General features: G+C 45.8%; 1 protein-coding gene across 1 annotated transcript in view; it reads right to left on the reverse strand.

Annotated features, from left to right (window-relative positions):
• Positions 1-2,666: 2,666 nt before the first annotated feature.
• Positions 2,667-22,639, reverse strand: part of SNX12 (sorting nexin 12) — a 67,993-nt gene continuing 48,020 nt past the window's right edge. Inside the window, exons 2-4 of the mRNA XM_063937130.1 lie at positions 17,850-17,945; positions 11,109-11,233; positions 2,667-3,983 (exon numbers count right to left, since the gene is read on the reverse strand). Of these exons, the coding sequence (XP_063793200.1) occupies positions 3,881-3,983; positions 11,109-11,233; positions 17,850-17,945 (324 nt within the window). The 3' untranslated portion in view covers positions 2,667-3,880. The remainder of the gene's footprint in view (positions 3,984-11,108; positions 11,234-17,849; positions 17,946-22,639) is intronic.

Raw genomic sequence — 22,639 nt, forward strand, 5'->3', positions numbered from 1 at the left:
GGTCCGCCTGAGCAGCCCCAGCGTCATGCTGTGGACTTACCGGACGCAGGGAGGACTTCTGCTCTTGGGAACTAGCTGTGTGCTGCAGCTTTTTCCTCTACCTTTGCCTCTCGGCAGAAAGGATGAGCCTCTAGCCCTCTTGCTTTTCTGGGGCCGAAAGGACTGTACTTGATGATACAGTGCTTTCTTTTGTTGTGGGGTAGCCTGTGGCAAAAAAGTCGATTTCCCAGCAGTAGCTGTGGAAACGAGGTCTGAAAGACCATCCCCAAACAGTTTTACCCCCTTATAGGGCAAAACTTCCATGTGCCGATTCGAGTCGGCATCGCCTGACCATTGCCGAGTCCATAACCCCCGTCTGGCGGCAATGGACCTAGCGCTTATTTTTAATGCCAGCCGGCAAATATCCCTCTGTGCATCACGCATGTATAAGACCACGTCTTTTATATGCTCTATTGTCAGCAAAATATTGTCCCTATCCATAGTAATTTTCCGACAGGGAATCTGACCACGCAGCGGGAGCACTGCACATCCATGCCGAAGCAATGGCTGGTCGCAATATAATGCCTGAGTGTGTGACTATATCTTTCAGGGTAACCCCCTGCTTTTTATCAGCAGGTTCCTTCAGGGCGGCCGTATCCGGAGACGGTAGTGCCACCTTTTCTGATAAGCGTGTAAGCGCTGTATCTACCCTATGGGGTGTTTCCCAACGTGACATTTCCTCTGGCGGGAAAGGGTACGCTGCCAATTACCGTTTAGAAATCATCAATTTCTTACCGGGGGAAGACCACGCTTCCTCACACACCTCATTTAATTTCTCAGATGCAGGAAAAACTACTGGTAGTTTTCTCTCACCAAACATAATACCCTTTTATGTGGTACCTGGGGTATTATCATAAATGTGTAATACATTTTTCATTGCCTCAATCATGTAACGGGTGGACCTATTTGGAGGGTACACTAGTCTCATCGTCGTCGACACTGGAGTCGGTATCCGTGTCGACATCTGTTTCTGCCATCTGAGGTAGCGGGCGTTTTTAGAGCCCCCCATGACATTTGAGACGCTGGAACAGGCACAAGCTGAGTAGCCGGCTGTTCTGTGTCGTCGACCTTTTGTGTAAGGAGTTGACACTTTCACGTAATCCTTCCATAAGTCCAACCACACCGGTGTCGATCCCGCAGGGGGTGACATCACATTTACAGGCATTCGCTCCGCCTCCACATCATTATCCTCCTCATACATGTCGACACAGCCGTACCGACACACAGCACACACACAGGGAATGCTCTGACAGAGGACAGGACCCCACAAAGCCCTTTGGGGAGACAGAGGGAGAGTATGCCAGCACACACCAGGGCGCTATATATCACAGGGATATCACATATAAAGAGCGTTTTCCCTTATAGCTGCCTATATATATTGTATACTGCGCCTAAATTGTGCCCCCCCTCTCTTTTTAACCCTTTCTGTAGTATTGACTGCAGGGGAGAGCCAGGGAGCTTCCCTCCAACGGAGCTGTGAGGGAAAAATGGCGCCAGTGTGCTGAAGGAGATAGCTCCGCCCCTTTTTCGCAGACTTTCTCCCGCATTTTTATGGATTCTGGCAGGGGTTAAAAATCACCTATATAGCCTCTGGGGCTATATATGGTGCCAGTCAAAGTGTCAGTATTGCTGCTCAGAGCGCCCCCCGCCAGCGCCCTGCACCCATCAGTGACCGAAGTGTGTGGTGTGCATGAGGAGCAATGGCGCACAGCTGCAGTGCTGTGCGCTACCTTGGAGAAGACAGAAGTCTTCAGCCGCCGATTTTCCGGACCACCTTCTTGCTTCTGGCTCTGTAAGGGGGACGGCGGCGCGGCTCCGGGAACGGACGACGAGGTCGGGTCCTGTGTTCGATCCCTCTGGAGCTAATGGTGTCCAGTAGCCTAAGAAGCCCAAGCTACCACCACTTAGGTAGGTTCGCTTCTTCTCCCCTTAGTCCCTCGATGCAGTGAGCCTGTTGCCAGCAGGTCTCACTGAAAATAAAAAACCTAACAAACACTTTCTTCCTAGGAGCTCAGGAGAGCCCCTAGTGTGCATCCAGCTCAGCCGGGCACAGAAATCTAACTGAGGCTTGGAGGAGGGTCATAGGGTGAGGAGCCAGTGCACACCAGATAGTCCTAAATCTTTCTTTAGAGTGCCCAGTCTCCTGCGGAGCCCGTCTATTCCCCATGGTCCTTACGGAGTCCCCAGCATCCACTAGGACGTCAGAGAAAAAGTAGTGAATACTTGGATCAGCACGATCATACTGGACCAGTGTTCTCCCACAGTATATGTGACTAGTTAAACCTGCTTGTCCTTTGGTTACAATCAAATTGTTATACCTATGCAGTGTACCTATCCAATAAAGTTGATTCTGAAATTGGAGCAGCACATCAAGATGTTTGTGTAAAAGCAGAACTTACAATGGTTCTTGTAGGAAAACTTCCGTCCAGTTCCAACTCGATGATGTTCATTAAAAAGCGATTAGGAGGTAGAAATAACATTTTGAAAAATGTGGCGAGTACATTTCCTTTAAACAAAAAAATTAAGCTTTCCAGACTAAATGCATCAAACAAGTATGATTTTCCTCTATGCGTCAGCCTGTAGCTGGACTACATGAAGTTACACATTGACGACTCTCAGACCAAATGTCAGATATAGATATTTATATACACAGACATGGTCTCCAGCACAAGGACACAAGCAGCAAAGATGCTCATAAGCCCAGGTCTGAGTGTAATAACTGGTCAGCCCATACAGGTCACATGACAGCCTCTCATTTAACAATAGCTACTATGCCCACTGCCCCCGAAAGCGGATCATTATTAAATAAGCTTCTCCCTCCCAACCAACCACAAGGGCTAACCATATATATATATATATATATGTAGCAAAACAAACGAAATGCTGTTAATGGTCATGTCCTTCATTCCCTACATTTCCAGAGCTGACCAGTGACCAGAGACCCCCATTCTCTAGAGGCCAGTGTATAGTACTAGCTAAGTTCTCCATAGTCAGAAACAATGCTTGAAGCTCTTATATTCGCTTATTTCACTTTGTTTGGAGCACTCAGTCACTACAGTTATCTGCAGTAGACACAAATACTGAGCGGCAAGTCCACACAGACCGTGTTACTTCTGATCTTCAATGTAGTGATGCATTTTGCGCTGGAACTGGATTCAATTGGAGTGGATGTGGTGATCTGTTATAACCATTTACATATCAGAGAATACACATTTTTGGCTGTGCAGCAGACAGATGCCTATACATTATCTGAGGACTTCAAATAAACAGCACACTTGTAGTGATAATACAGAGAGGGTGGGTAGTGGGTATGGAAGGAGCAGGGGAGTGCATACTTGCTTAGTCACTCCAAGACCTGGGACACAGCAAGTCATGGACAAGTAAGGGATAACAAGTACTCCACTTGAAATAGCACTCCAGGGCATGTATGAACGTTCACTAGAACAAAAGTATTTTTCATGAAGGTTGCTCTGAACAGTCACCTTAGAGAATGATGCTAGGAAGGGAAACCACTTATCTCTAAGTCAGTATAACTAGCATCTCGGAGCTATTCAGAGCTAGCAATTTGGAAGATAAAGGCCAGGTTGCATCACTCCCTAACCCAGATAAGGGAGAGGATGGGAATGAACAGGCTTGCTAAATTCTACTAGCTGCAGCATTCAGAGGTGGGGGGAGGTAGTGATGCAGACAAATTAAAAAACAAAAACACAGGATGGACTCATGGATGACACCGGGGGTCTTGAAGACAGGGGACAAGTGGAAATATAGTGTAAAAATAAATGTAATTTAGCAGGCAATGCTGTGTGTGAGGGAGCGGAGGGGAAGGATTTGACTAGAGCTCTCATTGGCGCACTTTGCCTGGCACATAATTCCTATCAATTGTCTCATCCTGCAAGAACATATGCAGGCATCGTTCATTCTGTGCAAGGGGATGTCCGGCGATCCTGAAAGGGAAGAAGATAGCATACATTACAAATGGACATGTGTACACAATTACTACAAACTACCAAATCACAAACTAATACAATACTATGGTCAGCATATCTACCATTAAGAACTATCAGCATTTATTTCAACTAAATAAATGTATAAAAGGGACACATACTACACAAAACGTGGTAACAACTGAAGTACTCATCTGCTAAAACAAGGACTTTATACCAGGTTAGGTAAGTTAATACCACAAGGGTCCAATTCATTCATTTGAATGCAAAACTGCATACTTATTTTGCTTTATAAATTGATGGTAGAACACGTTTCTTAAAAACGTAGTTTCAATATTGCTATCAGGTTCGGTACACAGACATTACAAGAAAGTAGTCTTGCATTGGACATTACCCAGATAAGGTACTGTGGATTACAACCTAACTTTGGCTACATCCAGCCCCTCACTTAGACATCATCCACATCTGTTCTCTGAGCTACAAATAACTGACTTATTGCATTAATCTACTAATATCAGTATATTCAGGCTCTGAATTGCTGAAGGCTCACTGTTTAAAATCAGGATCCATTTCCAGGACATGTTATCACTTCTACCCCCACAAAAAAAAAAAAAAATCTACTTCAAAGGCCTCTCACACTGAGACTTTTCACACCTACACAGTAGGAATTGGCTTCTAACACCTTTTCAAAAGGCTGCCTATCCTAGGATAATTGACTAAATCAGCAGTTATTTTATTTATCACTTGCTTCAAATACACCCAATAGGTTATAGCAATAACTTTGTTCATAATCCCATTATAATTTTGGATCACATACCGAATTGGGGGAAAACAAAACACAAAAAGGAAAAACAAAAAAACAAAAAACAAACACTGCTTTCTCTCCCTCTCTCATCATCATATGCAGTTCAAATTTATAGTAATCTGTCATTGATGACCAAATGTATACGTATTGCTCCAGCTTCATTCTTTCACTCCGCCCACCACGCTCTGCAGTTCCTATCACACCATCACAGGCTTCTATTCTCCAATCCCATGGCATTTTAAAAAGAAAACACAGGCGCATTCGTGGGAAGCGAGCAGGCCGGAAATGTATTTCCCCCGGTAACCATCTAAGTCCTTTGACCACCTGCTCACCCCCATACTCAAAGAACAATCAAATAGAAGTGATACCCAAAAGACGGCTCTGTGTTTGGAAGGACAGAACTGTCTACTCTCACTTTGTGACCCCCATACCCAGAGCTCCTGCACTTAACATAAAGAAAACTGAAGGCCCTCTGGTATGCCCAATCAGGTCAGTCCTTTGTAATGCCAGATCTATAAGAAACAAGACTGCAACAATTGCTGACCTTATTGAATCTGCAGATCTAGCCTGTATTACAGAGACCTGGCTAGATGAAAATGCAGCACCTATATTGGAGGCTGCAGTCCCAACAAACTACTCTGTCATCCACAACCCAAGACTGGACCGCAGGGGTGGCGGGGTGGCTATCTGCTTCAAAAAAGAACTTAAACTTAGGGTCCACCCTATTGAAACTACTCGCTCATTTGAGTGCATTGCTGCCCGGAGTTCGACAGGATTAGGTTTCAGACTACTTCTTATTTACCGGCCACCTGGAGATGGAAATATATTTCTACAAGAAATTGCAGACACTGTTGCTGGCCTGGTTCTGGAACATCAAAGATGGCTCATCCTCGGGGATTTCAATGCATGGGTGGATGATGAGCTCTCACGCCTTGGCCAAGACCTCCTGTGCACAATGAATGGTCTGGGCTTCACACAGGTCATTCCCTCTGCCACACATAAAAGTGGTCACACTCTCGACCTCGTCTTTCAGATTGGATTAGAGGTCACTGACCTAAAAATAAACCCAGTCATCTGGTCAGACCACTACTCCCTCTGGTTCTCAGTTGCAACCCCTCAAATAAGATCTCTGCCCGTGGAGTTGACCAGGTATCGTCCAAGGAGGGGTATGACTCCCCAGGCTCTTGCAGCAAATCTGGATCTCTCTGCTATACAGGGTGCCTGTGAAGATCCCTGTTCCCTAGTCCGTTATTATAATAGGGATGTTATGGCTGCAATTGATATTATCGCCCCTGTGCGTTTAAGACCTCGTAAACCACAACGTCAAGCTCCATGGTTTGACAACAGTGTTAGTGAGCTCAAGAAAAGGGGGCGTAGACTGGAAAGACGATGGAGGAAGACTAACCTAGTGGATGACAAAATAAAACTAATTAAGCATAACGAAGAATATCAATCGACAATCACTCGTAAGAAAGCACAGTTCCTGTCAAATGAGATCACAGCAGCAAACAATAGGCCAGCTCAACTTTTCCGCACAGTGGAGATGCTTTGCAAGCCAGCATGCCTGCAGACTGATGAGACCCTCTCCCAGGCAAGATGCAACGAGTTTGCAAACTTCTTTGCAGATAAAATATCCACCATCCGGGCTGGAATCTCCACAGTGCCATCAAAGGAGTGCCAAACTACAAAGCCCGCCAAAATAAGCTACCTGCCTTCATGGACCAGCTTTGATCCAGTGGATGTAAAGGACACTGCTGAAATTGCTCGGATTTTGCGTCCCACCACCTGTGATCTGGACCCAGCATCAACCAAGCTTCTAATAGGTTGTATGGATATAATTGGTCCTGTCTTTACAAAAATTGTTCAATGCTCTTTGCAGACAGGCATTTTTCCTGGACCCCTAAAGGAAGCAATTGTTAGACCGCTTCTTAAAAAACCTAATTTAGATCCCGACTGCATGACCAACTACAGACCGGTATCAAACCTTCCTTTCCTAGGAAAGGTTATTGAGAAAGTCGTTGCAAATCAACTGGAAACCCGCCTGACAACCCATGATATTTATGATCCATTTCAATCAGGATTCAGGAGAAGACATAGCACTGAAACAGCCCTGGTGTGTGTGTTAAATGATCTGCTGATGGCAAAAGACAGAGGTGACTGTTCAATATTAATCCTTCTGGATCTCTCGGCAGCATTTGATACCGTGGACCATGGGCTTCTGATTGAGCGACTGATACATTTCTGTGGTCTGGATGGCACAGTCCTAAGATGGTTCAAATCATTTCTCACAGGCAGGTCACAGAGAGTATCATCTGGATTATACTCATCACCACCAGTGTCATTGTCATGTGGTGTCCCACAAGGTTCTATACTATCCCCCATGCTTTTTGCAGTATACATGCTCCCATTGGGCGAAATAATCAGGCGCCATGGCCTGGTCTACCACTGCTATGCAGATGATACACAACTGTACTTGTCCTTTGCTCCGGGCACTGATAACCCAATAGCAACCCTTAATGGCTGTCTAGCTGAACTACAGGAGTGGATGAGCGCCAGCTGGCTGCGACTGAACCCGGATAAAACAGAGGTCCTTATGATACGACCGCAACATCAAAGGACAAGACTGCAGCATAGCCAACCAACTGGACTTACACTCGGGGATTCAGAATTACAGACCAGTGATCGTGTGCGGAATCTTGGCGTTGTCCTGGATGGTGGCTTGACACTTAAACATCAGATATCAGCCACAATCAAATCCTCATTCTTTCACCTGAGGAACATAGCCAGAATCAAGCACTTAATTCCCTCAGATGATATGCCAAAAGTCATACATGCATTTGTATCATCTCGTTTAGACTACTGTAATGCCCTCTACCTTGGTCTCCCAGCAAAAGAATTGCAGCGCTTACAGCTGGTGCAAAACACAGCTGCCAGGCTATTAACCAACCAGCCCCGTTCTAGCCACATAACACCCATCCTCTACTCCCTTCACTGGCTGCCTGTACGATGGCGAATCATCTTCAAGATTGGCTTACTGAGTTTCAAAGCATTACATGACCAAGGCCCAAGGTACCTCAAACAGCTTCTGACCCCATACTGCCCCACTCGATTACTGCGATCTGTAGATGAAGGACTTTTAGCAGTACCTAGAATCTACCGTAATTCATCTGGGGGTCGAGCTTTTAGTCATGCGGCTCCGACTCTATGGAACTCACTTCCCCGCACAGTGCGAGAGGCCCCAACTATAGAATCCTTCAAAAGTAGACTCAAGACTTTTCTGTTTACTCAAGCATTCCCATAATTGTCCCTTTTAGTATCTTCATGCTTCTGTATTTTATGAAAATGTACTTCATTATTTTCTGTACTATATTATGCTATGTATCTGTTAAGCGCCTTGAGTCCTATGGGAGAAAGAGCGCTATATAAATAAAATTATTATTATTATTATTATTATTATAAGTGTAAAGAAAATGTACAGCTTTCACAAAAAATACTTCACTGCAAAAAAACTTACACATTTAGGAAATCTAAGACATTTACATAATTAAATATTATTCCTTATTTTATAAAGTTCCATAACATTTCCTGATTCAGCATTAGGGTTGTAATGCCTCAAAAACAAGCAGGTGTCATGCTCTCCAAAATCATACTTTATTTTAAGATAGGGACACTGTTAAAAGGAAGAAGAAAAAAAAAAAAAGGACTTAAGGCCCATACACACTTGACGATAAAATGAGCGACGTCGTTCATTTCAGCCCTCATCAACGACGTCGCTCATTATATCGTCAAGTGTGTATGCATCAGACAACCACCGATGCGCGGCCCCGCGGGACGTTAACGACCCTCGCTTATCTGTGGAGCATGTATGCTCAATTTCCACTATGGTTGTTACCAACCAGAGACGTCATTGAATGTGTATGGTGAGAACGACCAACAACCAAGCCACTGTTCACCAGCCCTGTTCCCAGCTCATTATTTTAATAAACTGTTCAGCTTGGATGCTTCAACGATGAATGGTCTTTGGTCGTTGGTAGTGTGTATGCTAATGTCGTTTGCTCAGCTGTTCAAGGGAAGTTCAAGGGAAGTCGTTAACGACGTGTGCATCGTCAAGTGTGTATGGGCCTTTATTTTAATGGTTATTCAAAACAAAGGAAATGCATAGTTTTGATCAACTCGTCCTCAGGCTAATTATAATAAACAGTGCACTGCCGTGGCTACATACCTGAATGCACCTGCTGCCATTACAGACAAGAGCATGCACACTATTGGAAGGAAGCAATTGGAGCTCTGGAAGTATATGGATTACTTACAGGTAGCATCAGGTCCTGATGCCAGTGTGGGATGATATGCTGGGAGATGCGTTTGGTAACCAAGGATTTTCTGCTACACTCAGTACTTCTATAGGTCACACCATGCATAGAGGTTAAACTATGTTCTTTACACCATACCGAAACAGGAAAGCATGCCAATGTATGCACCACTTATGCTGGATGTAGTGTTTCATTATATGTACAATTACACTGTTATTTTCCCTGTGATGGCTCTTCAGGTTTTTGTTATGGCTGCATGTTCATTTTACCATCATATTCTTTGAACTTTCCTGCGAGTTTTAATTTAGACCATGTACAGATATTTTGCAATAACCAAGTTTCAGTTTATTTAATCAATGACACCGCTGTACCCAGAGGTGCTGATAGAAGAACGCTGTTAATTAATGTAATTAACCAATTTACTGGCTTGCTTGGGAGCCATGTTATTTAAACTGCTACCTGGTTTGGCTGAAACATGTGGTTGTGTCATACTGCCATGTAAACGCTATTCTGATAAAGAACCACACTTCATTCTATGGATCTTGAGTTAGTGAAAATTCCTTCTGTTTGCAAATCAGTGAGAAACACAAACATCTAGTCGCCATTTTCAGAGGGTTTCCACATCAGTTATGGTACCCACCCCATATGTATGATCATGGATCTACTAGAGATATCTCCTGTGACCCTGTTTTAATGTCATAGAGCAGCCCCCATAGGTTTCTGTGGTGACTGCAACCTGTCCATATGAATCATGCTCCAAAAAGGTTAGTCTTTTCATGGCTTTAGCCACTGAAGACTATTGGATGCAAACATTTTTCTAATCCATCTTCATACTTGCAGCACCCATGCATTACATCTGCCGGGTCCAGAAACCAGAAGTGACGGCAATTTACTGGAGAAAATGAAAGATTATAGTGATGTATCCTTGCGGACTGATTGCCAGTGAGTACACGAAAGTCGGAATGGATCACATTTTATGCAATCTTTGATACATCTCACCTATTATCTATTCACAAAACTGAATGCTTTTTTTTTTTTTTTTAAACAAAAACAAAAAACAAAAACACTAATACAGGAGAAAATCATAACCATGGCTTCTCCCTTTATCGTTACCATGTCACTAAGAAAAGAAACGACTACACTTATTCTGTAATTTAATATATTTAGGATCACCATATATGTTTAATATAATCTTGGCACGTGTGTGCTTCATTTCAATTATATATCTGGGGAGGGGTGGTCTTCAGTATGCCGAATGTCGGGATCCCGGCGCACATTATACCGGCGCCGGAATCCCGACACCCGGCATACCGACAGCTATTCTCCCTCATGGGGGCCCACGACCCCCCTGGAGGGAGAATAAAATAGTGTGGTGCGCATAGCGCGCCACCGTGCCCGCAGCGTGGCGAGCGCAGCGAGCCCGCAAGGGGCTCCTTAGCGCTCGCCACACTGTCGGTATGCCGGCGGACGGGCTCCCGGCGCCGGTATGCTGGTCGCCGGGAGCCCGAGCGCCAGCATACCGTACTACACCCCTGTGGAGTATTCACCAATGGGGCTCATCTGGTGACTTGCAGGCCACACCCAACTCTCCTGCAGATTGCTGTTACAGTATCACTATTAGAAACAGCTGTTTACATAGTCTGATGTGAAAGCAAACAGCAGAGCAGGACACTTGTAGGGGCGATATGAATGGGTTGAACAGACATTTTTATCTTGAAGTCATAAGTCCTCTTGAGCTCTGAGTCAGCAAATAATCATATCCAGAGTACAAAGTTTATTGTGCAGGACTGCATGCAGATTGCATTTAAAGGCGATTCAGCTCCCGCTGCTGACAGACTATGGCATCACATTTCCCTGCAGACACAACAGTAACAGTTGTGTATTAATGATCGACTTACAGTAAGAGGGTCCATTCCCCCTCTAGCCTGTACCTGGATGATACCGCAATTACAATAAATTAGTAAACATGATTTATACAGTATAACAGATGTGAAAATATATATTTTTTACTTGTTAATAAACTGCTCCAGTCCTTGCTGTCGTTCTTCAATGAAAGACTCTTCAAAAATGCCTTCATCTCCTCTGAATGGGAGCTGTCTCTTCAATGCTTTCCCTGGTAATGCCGGAACCACAATCTATAAGAAAATATACGTTATGGTAAGAACTTACCGTTGATAACGTGATTTCTCTTTTGTCCACAGGTATCCACAGGATAACATTGGAATATTGTCGAGCGACAGCGAAAATGGCACCAACACGGTCACGAGCTTTCTGGCCTCCCAGGATGCATTGGGGCCTCCATTATATAGTCCCGCCCACTGACTCAGTCAGATCAGTTCTTTCCACAGCGATTTTAGCAGGAACATCAGGCAGAGACCTGTTTAGGCGATAACACACATGCACACCCTTCCATACAAGAAGGAAGAGGTTTTAGTGATTGTCTAGATCCTCAAATCAGATGCGTCAGGGTGGGATCCCTGTGGACATAAGAGAAATCACGTTATCAACGGTAAGTTCTTACCATAACGTATATTTCTCTGGCTGGGTCCACAGGATTATCCACAGGATAACATTAGGATTCCCAAAGCCATTCTAGTGGTGGGGACGCTCCTGATTACACAAGAGGACCTTTCGCCCGAAGTCTGCATCATGAGAGGCAAAAGTATCCAAGGCATAATGTCTAATGAATGTGTTTATGGAAGACCATGTGGCTGCCTTACATATCTGTTCTGCTGAAGCACCCTGTTGTGCTGCCCAAGAAGGACCTACCTTAAGTGTAGAGTGTGCAGAGACATAAGCCGGCATAGGGAGATCTGCATGAGAAGCAGCTTCTGATATTACCATTCGGAGCCATCTCGCCAGCGTCTGTTTACTAGCAGGCCATCCTCTTCTATGGAATCCGTAGAGGATGAAGAGAGAATCTGTTTTCCTGATGGCACTAGTACGATCTATGTAGATTCTTAAAGCCCGGACCACGTCCAGCGACGCTTCTCCCGCAGATAGTCCCGATACCTGAAAAGCTGGGACTACAATCTCTTCATTCAGGTGAAACTTTGATACCACCTTTGGAAGATAGAGCAGTCTCAGAACGAGATCTAGCTATCTGGAAAAAAACTTAGGAAAGGAGACTTACATGATAACGCTCCTAAATCTGACACTCTTCTGGCTGACGCCATTGCCAGTAAAAAAAGAACTTTAACCGTTAACCACTTAAGATCTGCTCTCTCAAGTGGTTCAAACAGAGGACCCTGGAGAAATTTAAGAACTAAATTCAAATCCCAGGGAGCTGCAGGAGGAAAAAATGGAGGTTGAATATGTACTACTCCTTGAAAAAATGTACGTACATCCTGTAAACCAGCAATCTTCTGCTGAAACCATACAGTTAACGCTGATACTTGGACCCTCAAGGAAGGAACTTTCAACCCTTTATCCAATCCTGCATGAAGGAAATCCAAAATCCTAGCTACTTTAAAAGGTCACGGATTGAAATTTTTTCCAGTACACCAATGAATATAGGCTTGCCGAGAAGGCTTTCTTGCTCTAAGCATAGTTTGGTTTACTTGTTTCGAAAATCCTTTAGCCTCTAAGATAGAGGTTTCAACAGCCACTCTGTCAAATACAGGCGATCCAGATGACTGTGACAACAAGGACCCTGCATTAGCAGATCTGGACGTTGAGGGAGCAGTATCGGTGCTTCCACGGACATTCTCAACAGATCTGTGTACCAGTGCCTTCTTGGCCAAGCTGGAGCTATTAGAATGATCGCTCCTTTTGCCGGTTTTAGCTTTCTCACTACTCTGGGTAACAAAGATATTGGAGGGAACAGATATGCCAGCTGAAACCTCCATTCTACTGACAGTGCGTCTACAAGGACCGCTCCTGGGTCCCTTGTTCTCGATCCGTACCTCAGAACTTTGTTGTTTAGACGAGACGCCATAAGGTTTATCTCTGGTAGACCCCATCTGTTCACCAGTGTCTGAAACACTTCTGGGTGTAGTGCCCATTCGGTTTCCTGAATGGTGTGCCAACTGAGAAAATCCGCTTCCCAGTTTAGTACACCCGGGACAAATACTGCTGACAATGCTGGGAGATGGAGTTCTGCCCATTTTAGAATGGGAGTTACTTCCTCCATCAGACTCTTGCTGTGAGTTCCTCCTTGATGATTGAGGTATGCTACTGCCGTCGCATTGTCTGAGCGGATCTGGACTGGTCTTCCTTGTAGATTGTCCTTTGCCTGAACCAAAGCCAAGTAAATGGCCTTATTTCTAACAGATTTATTGGCAGGTGACTTTCCCTTGCGGTCCACTTTCCTTGGAACCATAGGCTTCCGAGTACGGCCCCCCAGCCTTGCAGGCTGGTATCTGTTGTCAGGACTTGCCACTCTTTTATCCAAAAGGGTCTCCCCTTGTTTAAATGGTCTGTCTGTAGCCACCACGCTAGAGACCTTTTTACATTTACTGGAATCTTTCTTTATCGTCTAATGATTTCCGTTCCATTTGGTCAGAATAAGGTGCTGCAACGGTCTGGAGTGGAATTGCGCATATTCTACCATGTCGAAGGTTGATACAATCAGACCCAACAGTCGCATTGCTGCATGGACTGACATTGTCTGGGCTTGCAACGCTTCCTAAGCCATGATCTGCACCTTGACTATCTTTTTCTCTGGTAAGAGAACTTTCTGTAGGTCTGAATCCAATATGGCCCCCAAATGAACCATCCGCTGCGACGGATTCAGGGACGACTTTTCCCAATTTATGAGCCACCCGTGTCTCTGTAAACAAACTATCGTCTGTTGAAGATGGCTCAACAGTAAATCTTGCGACTGTGCTAAGATTAACAGGTCGTCGAGGTATGGGAATATTCTTATCCCCTGCTTGCGCAGACAAGCTGCCATAACCACCATGATCTTGGTAAACACCATGGGTGCTGTAGCTAGCCCGAACGGCAGAGCTTGGAACTGGAAATGTTCCTGGAGGATGGCAAGCCTGAGGTAACACTGATGTGATAGTGCTATAGGCACATGTAGGTAAGCATCCCGTACATCCAGAGATACCATGTAATCTCCCGGTTCCATAGCCAACATTATGGAGCGTAACGTCTCCATGTGAAACTTCGGGATCCATATGTATTTGTTCAACATTTTCAGATTTAGAATTGGTCGGTATGACCCATTTGGTTTCTGGATTAGAAATAGATTGGAGTAAAACCCCTGTCCCCTTTGTGATGGAGGTACTGGGACAATCACACCTGACTGCAATAATTTTTGGACTGGTTCTTGCAGGGCATTGGCCTTCGACTCTATACGAGACGGGCTGGTGCAAAAAAATCTTTGAGGAGGCTGCATCCTGAATGGGAACCCATACCCCTGAGATACTACCTTCTGCACCCAAGCATCTGCTGTTGACGGTTGCCATATGTGTGCAAAAAGAAGGAGTCGGCCCCCAACCCTGGAATTCTCCAGGCGGAGGCCCGTCTCTTCAGGCTGACGGTTTTTGTTCAGGTTTGGAAGCTGGCTTTTTGCTAGCCCACTGCTTCCTACCCCTGGATTTAAACTGGGGTTGCTTAGGCTCCTCTTTAGCTTTCGCTTTGCTAACGAAATGAGCGAAATTTTAAACCCTTGGACTTAGGGTTATAAGCAGCCGGAAATCTGACCTTTTTCGATTCAGCCTCTGATTCTAGGATATCCGATAAAAGTTTTCCAAATAATATATTACCGACAAAAGGCAATGCTTCCAATTCTTTCTTGGACTCCGCATCTGCCTTCCAGGTCCGTAGCCAAACTGCTCTGCGAGCGACTACTGTCAAGGCTGAAGCTTTGGAAGCAACTGTGCCTACATCAATTGCTGCTTCTTCCAAATACTGGGCAGAATGTCTTAAACTAGAGATGAGCGGATTCGGTTTTACTCGGTTTTACTCGGTTCTCAAAACCGAATCTTATTGGCTATCCAAAACACGTGACATCCGTGAGCCAATTAGATGCCGTTTTGAGAACCGAGTAAAACCGAGTAAAACCGAACCCGCTCATCTCTATCTTAAACGGCAAAAACGATCCTCTTGCTCCCTAGTAGGAGAAGGGATGTCATTCTCTAGTTCCTCTATCCATTCGCCCATTGCCTTTGCTACCCAGGCCGAAGCTAAAGCAGGTCTTACCACTGCTCCTACTAGAGAAAAAATATTTTTCAACAGGCTCTCTACCCTTCTGTCTGTGACATCATTCAATGAGGTAGATGACAGTGGTAAAGCAGATTTATGCACGAGTCGCAGAACATGTGCATCTACTTTTGGAGGAACTTCTCTTTTCGAACAATCCACAGCAGGGAATGGATAATAAGAATCCCATCTCTTAGGAATCTTATACTTATTACTGGGCGCAGCCCAAGACTCATCCATCATTTCCGTCAGCTCATCTGACGCTGGGAATTCAGCTTTCACAGATTTTGTTCGTTTAAATACAGGTGCTTTAGCTTTTAACACTGTCTTGGCTGGCTCTTCCAACGAGAGAACAGCCTTTACAGCATTAATAAGTTCAGCTACATCTTCTGAACTAAAGCTCTGCGACTGATCATCATACGGAGTTGAATCTATTGTATCATCATCATCCGATATATCATCTTGTGTAGTCTGCCACACAGACGCATCTGTCTTAGTCTTACCTGCCCCTTGGTTGCTTGTAGAGGCTACTGGAACCAAACCATAGGAAGGGAGCTGCATGTATGGGTTCATAGTGTAACCTAACCCTTGAGGTGGTGCTACCGAGCTAACCCTGTCCGCTATTGAAGACAGAGTCTTTGCAAACATATTCCATGGTGGCTCTGTTGGTGGTTGAACCAACTCCTGTTTTTTACTTAGCTGAAAAGCGAAACAGTTAGCACACAAACCCTCATAAGTGACCAATTGATTCATATCAATTACCCCTGAGTTACAAGATAAGCATGTTAGGGCTGTAGTAGTGCTTGATAAATTCTCCTCATCACTTTTGCCGCTCACAGACATGGTATTAACCTGTTGTTGACTACACAATTTGTGACTGAAAATCACCCTATATGTCAGTATATAGAGGTGAGATCAATCTGACCACAGTCCACTTGATTTGAGGGTCAGAACAGGACTGACATTACACAGAAAAGTCAGCACACATACTAGCAGTCAGTCACATGTTAAAGCATTAGACATTGCAATATGAGAATACAACCTCCATTACAACTTATACATAAGTAGGAAAATTGTACTTCTGTTTTAAACTGGTTCTTTTTTCAACATAGCATGCAGAAAACACAGTAATATACAGGTCTCATATGCAATAGGTACTAAAAATTAACAATGCATACTAAGAAGTAGAGAGAATTTTTAGTACTGTATACCCTGCCTCCGTAGAGCGGGATACAGGGAGACTCACCACACTTCCATATCCAAGCAAATACGCTCGTAAGACGCTGAGTGGATTCAGACGCTACTGGTGTACACTGCCGCTCTTGATAACTGATAACGGACACGGACGCTCACTAACGGACACGGACGCTGAGTGACTTCCACGGGTATGCAGACGCTAAGGCCTGCATTCGGTCTGGGCGGGTTTATCTCCAGTGTACACAACCGCAGCGTCTAAGCTGCGACAGAGTACCCTTGTGGTAGCGTCTGAGCCGGAAGTGAGGTCATTTAGTTCATGAAACGAGAAACCCGCGGGAACTGGCCATGAACTCGGATGAGGGACGGCCAGGAGAGCGTCTGAATCCCCCTGTTGACTTAAACTCCCAGGATCGTGGCCTCTACCTAGTCCTGGCGCCTATGATCCCCGGAGCGTAGCACTGTCGCACACTAGATGTTTGGCGCATTAACACACTGTTTGTAGTCTCCACCAAAGTCAGTGTAGCTGTGTCCTGACCCCTCTAGTAAGAGGAAGTCCATAGACTCACCGTCTCCCCATGCTTCGGCCACAGCCTGGTTACGTCTGCTGGACCTGCTAGAACATCCGACACATACGCCCGTCGAGACAGCACTAATACCCGAAGGTAAGCGTTGTTGCGACCCGGTGGGGAGTTGTTGGAGCGACTCTTTCTAGAATGCGTTTAAGACGCTGTTAAGATAAGTCGCTCAAAAAAAACAATATAGTAAGTCTATAAAAATAAAATAATAAAAGCTTGAGGCTGCTCTCACAGCAGCCCTGTGACCATGCGGCTTCCTGCCGCACCAAGCAAAAAACTGATCTGACTGAGTCAGTGGGCGGGACTATATAGTGGAGGCCCCAATGCATCCTGGGAAGCCAGAAAGCTCGTGACCGTGTTGGTGCCATTTTCGCTGTCGCTCGACAATATCCCAATGTTATCCTGTGGACCCAGCCAGAGAAAGTTACGATTTACTTTGTCACATTCTGCTCCCTTTACAGTAGGTTATGGCTAAAACAAAGTTTGGCAAAGGACCTCTGATGTCACCAGGGGAGAAGCAAGTCCAGAACATGGTACCTAAAATGTATGCTCGCTGGGCTTCGAGCTCGGTGGCTCGTTAAGTTTGCAACCGGGTTACTAAAGTGAGCAGTTGTTGGCGTGGATAGTGATATGACTATCCCGCCGGCCTAGCTCCCCTACCTGAAGTCAGAGGTCCTTTAGGCCACTTAGTTCTAGCATCTACCTTTCACACTGGTATGCAAATCAACAAAATCACTATATTCGTGGATAATCAAACCCCTTAAAATCCACTCTACACCAATATTGTTTGTTTTGAAAGTAGTGATAGGCAGTGACTAGAGCTACTCACCTTGCTGTCTCTCTCCAGTTCATTCTTCAACCACTCAAAATCACTGTATCGTCTTCTAACAGTGGAATCCTTCAGTTTAAAGATCGGCAAGTTTGTCTAGAGAGGAAATATTACATAAGTCATGAGGATTTTAGAAATATCAATTAAATATAATAGAAAATATAAAAAATACACATTTCTTACGTTTCTTGTTTTTAAAGAACTTAAATGGTAAAATAGGATTTTAATACCTACCGGTAAATCCTTTTCTCATAGTCCATAAGGGATATTGGGGTACACATTAGTACAATGGGGTATAGAAGGGTCCAAAGGAGCCAGTACACTTTAAATTTCTTCAACTGGGTCTGCTGGCTCCTTCCACAGGCAGTATAGGTAAACAGTGCCCGAAGGAGAAATTACATATGAGAGAAGGAACATAACGACAAGAAGCGTGGTGAGATTTACACACCAGCACACCATAACGTAACCTGGCCACAGCTGGCAACAGAAACAGCAACAGCTGAACAGGTAACATAACCGAGAACCTGCAGAAAGTCACGGCACGGAGGCGAGCGCCCAATATCCCTTATGGACTACGAGATTTATCGGTAGGTATTAAAATCCTATTTTCTCTAGTACCCATAAGGGATATTGGGGAACACATTAGTATGATGGGGATGTCCAAAAGCTTCCAGAACGGGCAGGAACGTGAGGAGACAACTGCAGCACCGCCTGCCCAAACTGGGTATCCTCTGTGGAAAGGGGATCAAACTTGTAGAACTTCACAAAAGTGTTTTTCCCCAACCAGGCAGCAGCTCAGCACAGTTGCAGGGCCGAGACTCCATGGGCAGCCGCCCAGGAAGACCCCACCGATCTTGTAGAGTAGGCCTTCAGAGACCGTGGAACAGGTAAAGCTGCCGACACATAGGCCTGCTGGATAGTAAGCCTGATCCAACGAACAATGGACTGCTTTGAAGCAGGGCAACCCTTTTTCTGCGCATCATACAGCACGAACAAGGAATCCGTCTTTATGACACGAGCCGTCCTCTTGACATAGCTCTTAAAGGCTCGCACCGCATCCAATGCCTCCATAGGGGCAGGTGTGCCAGAACCGGATGGAATCACAATAGGTTGATTCAAGTGAAATGCGGAGACCACCTTCGGCAGGAACTGGTGTCTAGTCCTGAGCTACGCTCTGTTCTCGTAAAAGACCAAGTATGGACTTTTACACGATAAGGCCCCCAATTCCGTGACACGCCAAGCAGAAGCCAGTAACATCACTGTCTTCCACGTGAGGTATTTATCCTCTACCGTCGTCAAAGGTTCAAACCAGGAGGACTGCAGAAAACTTGACACCACATCCAAATCCCAGGGTGCCGTAGGCGGCACAAACGGAGGTTGCATGTGAAGTACACCTTGCAAGAAAGTCTGGACTTCTGGCAACATAGCCAACTTCTTCTGGAAGAAGATCGAAAGAGCTGAAATCTGGACCTTAATTGATCCCAGACGTAAGCCTTTATCCACTCCAGGATGCAGGAAACAAAGGAATCTTCCCAAGTGGATTAGTGTGATCCTCGCACCAGGAGACATATCATCGCCAGATATGATAGTGTTCTGACGTCATGGGTTTTCTGGCTTGTACCATAGTGGCAATGACTTTTTTGGAAAGACCTTTGTGAGCTAGAATGTTCCGCTCAATTCCCATGTGTCAAATGAAGCCGCCATAAGTCCGGGTAAACGAAGGTCCTTGCTGAAGAAGATCCCTTCTTAGTGGCAGAGGCAAAGGGTCTTCTACGGACATGTCCAGAAGAGCCACGTACCACACTCTCCGGGGCCAACCTGGATTGCCTGCACTCCCTGATGCCCGATTCTCTTGAGCACCCTTGGAATCAACGGAATCGGAGGAAATAGGTAGACCAGTTGGTAAGGCCAAGGCGATGTCAGCACATCCACTGCGCTAGCCCGAGGGTCTCTGGTTCAGGAGCAAAAGCAGCTAAGTTTCTTGTTGAGGCGAGACGCCATCAAGTCGATCTGGGGGCAACCCCACCTGTCGATGAGTAGTTGGAAGACCTGAGGGTGTAGTCCCCACTCCCCTGGGAGGAAATTGTGGCGACTCAAGAAGTCCGCTTCCCAGTTGTCCACTACTGGGATGAAGATTGCGGACAGTGCTCTTGCATTCCTTTCAGCCCAGAAGAGTATTCTTGACACTTCTCGCATGCAGGCTCTGCTTTTCGTCAATCCTTGTCGATTGATGTACGCCACCGCCGTGGCGTTGTCCGACTGAACCTGGATTGCCTGATCCCGGAGCAGAGGCGAGGCCTGAATCAGAGCATTGTAGATAGCCCAAAGTTGCAGGATGTTGACTGGAAGTAGGGCCTCTTGGGCAGACCACCTGCCCTGGAACTGCGCCCCCTGCGTGACAGCTCCCCATCCTCTCAGACTCACATCCGTCGTGAGGAGGAGCCAATCCTGAATCCCAAAGCGTTGACCTTCCAGCAGATTGGAAGACTGTAGCCACCACAGGAGTGAAATCCTGGCCTGGGGTGACATCTGAATCATCCGGTGCATCTGAAGATGGGAACCGGACCACTTGTTCAGGCTGTCCAATTGGAAGGATCTTGCAAGGAATCTTCCATACTGTATCGCCTCGTATGAGGCCACCATCTTTCCCAACAATTTTATGCAAAGATGAATGGATACTCAAGCAGGTCGGAGAACCATGCGAACCATTTCTTGGGAGTGTTCTTGCTTTGTCCTCTGGGAGAAACACTTTCTGCGCTACAGTATCCAGTAGCATCCCAGAAACAGGAGCCACTGAGATGGCTCCAGGTGGGACTTCTGTAGATTGAGGATCCACCCGTGGTGAAACAGAAGTTGGATAGTGCGATCTATATGGAGCAGTAGAAGCTCCCTGGAACTCGCTTTTATCGGGAGATCGTCCAGGAAAGGAACTATGTTGACCCCCTGAACTCTGAGATGAAACATCATTTCCGCCATCACCTTCGTGAACACCCTCGGAGCTTTAGACAAGCCGAAGGGTAACGTCTGGAACTGGAAGTGATCGTTCAGCAGGGCGAACCTCAGATAGGCCTGATGAGGAGGCCAAATTGGGATATGGAGGTAGGCATCGTTGATATCCAGGGACACTAGGAATTCCTGTTGTTCCAGGCCTGCGATCATCGCTCTTAAAGATTTCATCTTGAATTTGAAAACCCTCAAGTAAGGATTCAAGGACATCAGATTCAAAATGAGTCTCACAGACCAGTCTGGTCTGGAGTAGTAACCTTGGCCTTGCTGTTGCAGGGGTACTGGAACAATGACCTGGGACTGGACCAAATTTTCGATTTCCAGTAGTAGCGTAACACACATTTCCCAAAGCTGGTAAGCTTGATTCGAAAAATCGTTGGGGAGGAGCACCGTTGAACTCCAGCTTGTAACCCTGAGGGATAAGGTACCTTACCCAGGCATCCTGGCAGGAACAGTCCCAGATTTGGCTGTAGTGACGTGACCGAACTCCCACCACGAGATCCCCTCGGTGTGGGTGGGCACCGCCATGGTGACGTTTCTGCAGAAGCTGAACTGGTGCTCTGTTCCTGAGAGCCGGCAACGGCTGGTTTCTTAGGCTTACCTCTGGTGCCTCTAGCTGCGTTGGAAGCACCTCTGGCCCTAGATCAAAATCTGGGAGGCCCGAAAGGAGTGGGTAGACGGTCCCGGGTAGGTACGTCTAGCAGGCGGAGCCTCCGAGGGAAGAAACATGGATTCTGCAGCAGTAGCTTTGGAGGTCCATGTGTCCAATTCACCTCCGAAGAGCCATTCACCTGTGTCCAATTTACCTCCGAAGAGCCATTCACCTGTGTCCAATTCACAAATCCACTGATGCAACCATATGGCTCTGCGTGCTGACACAGCCATAGCAGTGGTCCTAGCATTAATATTGCCACTCTCTTTAAGGGCGTCACAGAGGACTCTTGCTGTGTCCTGAATGTGTTTTAGGAAAGTTACCGTAGTAAATAATTGCATGTGTCCTCCAGCAACCTGCAATGACCGGTCTTTGAGATACACCTGCAGCAGTGTAGATAGAATTCAGTGTGGTCTCGATTTTCCTATCCCCCGGGCCCTTTACCGTAAAGGAGCCCGGAGCAGGGAATACCGCCTTTTTAGAGAGGCGAGAGACCGAAACGTCTACTGCCGGAGATTCTTCACAGAATTTCATGCCTTCAGGGGCAAAGGAAAAGGTATGCAAAAACCATTTCGACACCTCATATTTTTTATCTGGACTTTTCCAGGCTAATTTAAATAAATCTAATTCTTTGGATTCAGGAAAAGTGACTATCAGTTTGTCTTGTAGGAGGAAAAACGACTGCCGATTAGTAGCGTCCTCCAGGGGAAGCTTTAGCACATCCCTTATAGTCAATATGAGGGGTTCAATACCCTGCGTAGGGTTGGATTCCCCACTTATGGGATCCACATCATCCTGTACATAATCATCAGTATCTGATAGGAGTGCAGGTAAAGCGCGTTTATGCGCACCTGTAGTAGACAGGGGGGTATGGGGTGCATCAGTCTTGGCAGCTAGATCTGCTACTGCTTGTTGCAGTTCTTGTGTTTTGTTGGCATTTGCAGCGAGATGAGATGACATATCAGACAGGGGGGCTCGTGACACTCCCCCACATTGTCCTCAGCATTTTGTGATGACTGACTACACTGCTCAAATGATATGGAGCCAGATGAAATAGGGGAGAATCTGGCATTACATACACCGCATAACTTCTGTTTCACCATTCTGAAAATAGGATTTTAATACCTACCGG

This window comes from Pseudophryne corroboree, chromosome 8 (genome assembly GCF_028390025.1).
Source record: "Pseudophryne corroboree isolate aPseCor3 chromosome 8, aPseCor3.hap2, whole genome shotgun sequence".
Lineage (NCBI taxonomy): Eukaryota > Metazoa > Chordata > Amphibia > Anura > Myobatrachidae > Pseudophryne > Pseudophryne corroboree.